At 45.3% G+C, this 6,000-nt stretch overlaps 1 protein-coding gene across 6 annotated transcripts in view; it reads right to left on the bottom strand.

Annotated features, from left to right (window-relative positions):
• The window catches only part of LOC146207275 (transmembrane protein 135-like), a 38,493-nt gene that overhangs the window by 20,081 nt on the left and 12,412 nt on the right, over positions 1 to 6,000 (bottom strand). For 5 of the 6 annotated variants that reach the window (XM_084580685.1, XM_084580728.1, XM_084580865.1 and 2 more), the window contains 5 exons: positions 4,482 to 4,515; positions 4,344 to 4,409; positions 3,466 to 3,512; positions 437 to 478; positions 59 to 155 (listed from right to left, as the gene is read on the bottom strand). In XM_084580685.1, coding sequence (XP_084436811.1) covers positions 59 to 155; positions 437 to 478; positions 3,466 to 3,512; positions 4,344 to 4,409; positions 4,482 to 4,515 — 286 coding nt within the window. The remainder of the gene's footprint in view (positions 1 to 58; positions 156 to 436; positions 479 to 3,465; positions 3,513 to 4,343; positions 4,410 to 4,481; positions 4,516 to 6,000) is intronic. The other variant, XM_084580765.1, reaches the window with a different exon arrangement.

Raw genomic sequence — 6,000 nt, 5'->3', positions numbered from 1 at the left:
CTCCGATGCCCACAAAGTCTGCTTGCTTAAATTTTTCAAAAGCTTTATACAAGCTGACCTCGACAGCATGCCGCCAGCAGCTCCGTGGATGCCAGCACAGCTCTCCTGCATCCATCGCTTGCATTGCGGAGAACTCTTCAGCACCCATCAGGCGCCTGCACCATGAATTATGCACTCATTTTTAGTGCACTACATTTCTACAAGTGTGGAAGTACAGTTCGACACTGATCATTTGACAAAATCACCAGACCAGTCACATGCATAGCTATGTTTGGTGTATGTTCTCCAATTAGTAACAAAGTAGCAACTGCAAGGAATGGTACCAGTAAATAGCCAAGTTTCATTTACAGCTTGTAACGGCACATATGCAGAGTGAGAGCAACCATGTGTAATGTCTACAATAACGGGCCAAGTTACAGATGTAATTTGTACAAACCTCAGCGCCTTGCACACAGGATCCTTCAGCTTGTCATTGCTCCTGCGCCAGAAAATCACAAATACATGATCCCTAATCAAGCTGCCATGCCCCAAAAAAGTTTCAAAATTAAAGCATATGTAGACACTATAGTCTGATATAGCTTGGCCTTCGCTGCTTAAAATTCCCACATCCGATAATGTCAACTGATTCACATGGCGTTGTGGATCAACACAAGCTGTGGCAGATGAAAAGGGGTTCACCATGGCTTCATCTGAATAACCTCAGTGTCATGAAAATTGTTTGAGGCCATAGGTCGAAGGGTACCTTTCAAGAGCATCTTCGGCTTTGTTCTCAAGTTGTATCCAACTACAGTCATGCTGTAGTTTGCCCTGTTAATATGGACAACACGAATTATGGACAGTTTTTCTGGGGACCAACCTTTTTATGTATTTATGCCTCGATATTGTGGAAATTCAGCGTCTGAACAATGTACAGGGTAAGAATGCGCAGTTAATAGGGGCCCATATATTCATCTTGTTAATATGGAGAGACTTGAAGAAATTACAACCGTACGAACACAATTTATAGGAGGGTGCTCCACTCGCAAACCTGCGCAACACTCGATACGGACGTATGCCTAAACTAGCCGTGCATGGTTCGAAAGAACCAAAGCGGGATTGTCGGCTTTTTCGCACTAGAAAAATGCACAATGGCGGAGAGGAGTACATAGCAATCTGAGGATCTGCTAAGGGAGAAAGGTCCGGAAAGGAGGAAACCGGGAAACTGGATGGAGCCGGAACGCCATAATGAGAGGCTGCAGTAAGTGAACGCTGCCACATGTGGTTGCCATAAATTCTGCTGAACGTGAGCCGAGAGATCGGTAAAAGATCAAAAAAGAATTGGCAGGGAAAATTACAAGTGCACAAAAACTGTGCCAGGAACTGAAGTCATTTTTCTTCAATCCAACAGCACAATTAAGTCATCTGTGTTCAGGAAGCCATTAATACTCTTTGGTCAGAGTTCAAACACACACCCACAAATTAGAGCGACAACAGAAAGGCAACGAGTACGCAACCAGGACCGCACATACCGTCTTGAATGCACTTCCCTCTGGAGCTTGCTTTTCGTCACTGCTGTGCTGCTGAAATGCCACATTATGCACCCTCCCCGCCTCCCCCCTGAAACCTGTAAAAGTCTGCAGGTCGGCTTCGCTTTGACTTAGCAATGCACCCTTGACCAGGCCTAAATCCTTCGCAGTCAGCTAACCATCGTTACAAATTGTAATTCAGCTTGTAGTATTTGTTGCATAGGAACCCATGCAAACGTCGGCAGGGAGGAGCTGCTCCTCTGCACTACAGCCAGCTTGATTTCCTTGCTTACAGTGTAATTTTACAGAAACAGCACATGGCAAAAATAATTAAAAAGAATAGAACTCAATGCCAGTCTGGCTTTTGGCACGGCGAGGACTGAACACAAAAAACGGAGCTGAATGCAGGCGCAATGCGGGAAACATGTGAATGCAAGCGTCAAATGCCATCTTAGTCAATCCAAGCAGTAAGGGTCTGGGGGCTCAATTAGGTCTCAGCTTCGTCACATAGACAGTAGCATTGATACCCAGGAGTCCGATAAATTGCTCAATGCTGGCGTCGCTGCGTCAACCACAATTCGACAGTGCTTAGTACAGAAGTAGGGATTAATTACAAAGTGTTTTGTAGCCAGAGCTACACTGGACACAGTTAAGCCGTTTCGCGTACCTTCAACAGGTGCACTTCTGCTTAGAGGTGAGCACAGGATGAATTTTTGAGCTCGAACTCGGCCCAGGCCCGATGCTACAGGCCCGAGCCCGGCCCAGCCCAACTTTGAAAGGGCCTGATCCCGACCCGGCCAGACGCTCAAATTTAAGGCCCGGCTCGTCATGTCATTTTTGCAGTTTAAGCTATGCTACAGAAGGAAATAAGTTCAAAGCAATAATTTTATTCAAGGTCTTGAAATGTTAAGTTCTCACGTTTGAAATGACAAATTTCACATACATAGAATTGACTTGTTACGCAAAAGCAAAAATTTATGCATTGAATTCAGGCACTTGCAACGCTCCTTTGGTCGGTCACTGACGGCTACCAAAAATATGTTCTCGACGAGGACGAAAGGTGGGTCTACGCCGGGAAAGAACTCAGAAGCTCTCGTGCGGGGAGGACGCGGTAACATGTAACATCACACTATGGCCGCATTCGCGTGCTTTCGCAAAAGTTGCATGTGTTCGAGATCGGAGTGTCCGGCCCGGCCTGAGACAAAGATACCTTGGCCCGGGCCCGAGCCCAAAGAAGAGGGCTGCCAAGCGGCCTGAGCCTGGCCCGCGGGCCGGGCCGGGTACGGGCTTTCGGGCCAGTCAGAGCCCGTTCACAGCTCTACTTCTGCGCATGCAAGAGGAAGCTGCGTTGCTAAATAAATGAAGGGCAAAACAGCCGCGGGATATAGCCGCTTGCCATCGAGAAGGAGATTCTGGCGACTGCCGAGCGGCGCTGGAGAATCTCAACTCGTCCGACCCTGAGGTTGTGGCCTGGCCGCTGAGAGCAGGAAAAATGAGCGGTATAAGGCCAAATGAGAGGCGGAGACGCCGGAGCAGAGAGAGGAGCGCCTGGCCAAGAGACGACTTCGGGACGTAGAACGGCGTGCCCTGGCCTCACTGCAAGACGATGCGGCGAAGGAGGACGACGTGAAGGCCCGCCATATAACCGATCACGTGATTAGACTGAGTGAAACCTATACCTCTCGCTACGTTTATCCTGGCATAGCTAAGCTAAGCCACTGCCAATTTTAATTCTTTTTTCCGAATAAAGGTCTTTCGTTTCTCTTCCCGATTCATTATTATAGGTAAGTCGCTTTATGGACAGCTTTACTCGGGAACCAAAGTGTCCATATCAACGAGGCAAGACTATATAGAAATGCACATGTGATCCCAATACCTGACAGAGCTCTGACAATTTCCCGTGTGAAATGCAGCCAGGACCTCTATATAAACCATGCATTTACTTGTGTTAAATGCTTACCGAATGCAATAGAGGAAACCTGCCAAGCTTATGGCAAACATGAGCACCTGAAAACCAAGTTACAAACTGTAAAATACATATAAGGAATAAATAAGCTCAATGGCACTGTTCATGGCACACATGGTCAAGACTGATTGATCTAACAGCAGCTGCAAAGTATGGTGAGCGGCTATTCAAATTCATCACTGTATGCCTGGTCAGCAGTTATATGGATACTGCACGAAAAAGTTACAATTGTTCAGGTTAAAATTAGACGTGAAAACTGTATCTCGCTCCACAGAAAATGCATTATAGAAAGGCCCTGTGTGAAATACTTAATGGGTGCAAAGAGCATGCCAGAATTAACACCTTGTCAATGTCCACAGAAAGCAGAAAGAGCAGTATGCACACTAACTTATGTATTACTTACACTCAACGTACACAAAATTAAATATTCAGCTGAAAACTGTCAGCTATAATGACTGCCCAGAGATAGGAGAGGAAGAAAAAGAAGCAGAAACAGCACAGCAACACTTTCAAAGCACACTGCTGTGTTGCATTATAACGCAAAACGAAACTGGGGAGATAGCGGAGGAAAAGACAAAGAACAAAACAGCAGCAAGTGCCACAGGACATAACAATTAAAGTACTTCAGGTACCAAGAACACACCCGGTAGTTTTAGTTTCAACACTATATGCAGGCTGTCGACAAGCACTGTTTTATCTTTGAAAACAAGACTGCAAAAGGCTGGAGACACAAAGCTAAAGCTTGCCAAGAAACACAATTTGCAAGAATGGTTTCCCTCTATATGAATTCCTTTTGTGTTCTTTGGAAATAATGAACCACCAATACTGTAATCTTCGACACAGCCGTGTAGTATAAAAACTGGAAGATGCACCTCTCCATGAGGAACTTCGCGTACAATCTCCCGGCTACGCAGGACGTTGAACATGATCTCCGAGCACTGGTGGGGTGATAAAGAGGCCACCATTCACCGCTCTGGCATTGACAGAAGCCCCTACTGCCTCCATCTCACCTGATTGAGCATGTACACCGATAGCACCCGACGTCTGAAAGTATAGCCAAAAAGCAGAACATGGCTTGCACAATTACAATAGTGATGCAGAACGGACAAAGGCCAACACGAGCTCAAAAAACAACATAATACATTTAAAGAAAACAGCTTATAAACAATTTCTTTTACATCTCTAGAATTCAGTTTGTGTAGTTCTGAGGCTTTCACAAAAAATAGCCCTATTTTGTATCTGTTCAAAGCTATTCGTCACTGTATGCGGCAGACAAAACGGGATATGAAAAGTGCGTTGTTGCAAGAAGCATTCTATAATTGATGAACAGGCTGAGCTCACAACAAATCGAGTAAAGGACAAATGCATTCCATTTACGAACTGCATGGCAGAAATCAACGCTGCCCACCTTCATTCCAGTTGTGCAGCTGAGATGCAAATAAAAATATTATAGGGGACACTTAGGCTCCGCCTTTAAGTGTTTAACGCAATAGCACAGGCTACCATCCCTCCACATATAATGCCCCGCTTTAACCAAGCCGCATGAATGCGCCTGTGTGGCCTAGGGGTAACACGAATGCAAGGGTCCTGGCAGGCTCCTTCTGATATTGCCCTGCCATATGAATGGAGAGGCCCAAGTTCGCAGGTCCTATCAAGCATAATGTCAGACAACCCTACTTTCCAGTCAGTGCAGCGATGTTAGCTGCCAGCTACCACTTGCCAGTGCTGTGCGCATGATTTTTCTGGTGAACGAGGCCTTTAACACTATCGTGTTAAAACTGTCAGTGTACATCAAGAACTTATGATTCAAGCATAGCTACACATATTTTTTGCAGGCGTTCACAAATAAAGCTTGAGAATGGAAGCTTCACAAGAGAACCTGATCTTCCAGTTAGAGCTACCTACTTCTTGCGATTTCAGCCAAACTAAGGTAAATGGATACATATGCACAACTCTGTCTGGTTCGCCCCCTATGCTTGCTACAATAATATTCTTTAAAAGGTAAAAAAAGAAAGGTGTGTTATTTCATTGTTATTGGTTAAATGACATTATACCTGAAATATCTAGCTAAAAACAGCATTTCCATGGCACTATTCAGACTGCTGATTCACAACAATAACTGCTGAACAAACCGAGACAACCAAGATCACTATCACGTGAAAATTAGGCTCCTTTGTAATGTTCTGAGCTCCAATGAGCTTTGTCACAGCAACTGTGTAATCTGCTACAAACACATCACAACTTTGTCAGAACATCAAGTCGCTGCTTAGCATTATGCCCTTCCTAAGCAACACAGTGGAAGTCCCAAAAAACAGGAATAGAGTACACCTTCTTATGCAGCTTTTATGTCACCTGCTACGTTGGTAACAGGCTTGCCACATAAGGGCCAGCTTATTTGGACAGTTTATCTGGGGCACGCCAAGCACTCTATGAACTAGGGGGTGGATAGGGGGTAATGTGGTAGCTAATGGCCAAAGAGACAGTGGGGGAGATTGGAATAGTGATCTAGGCAGTTTGGACATGTAGCTG

This window comes from Amblyomma maculatum, chromosome 1, assembly GCF_055883805.1.
Source record: "Amblyomma maculatum isolate TAMU_Amacu chromosome 1, ASM5588380v1, whole genome shotgun sequence".
Lineage (NCBI taxonomy): Eukaryota > Metazoa > Arthropoda > Arachnida > Ixodida > Ixodidae > Amblyomma > Amblyomma maculatum.
Note: the sequence above shows the minus strand (reverse complement) of the source record. Positions and strands in the feature narration are given on the sequence as shown.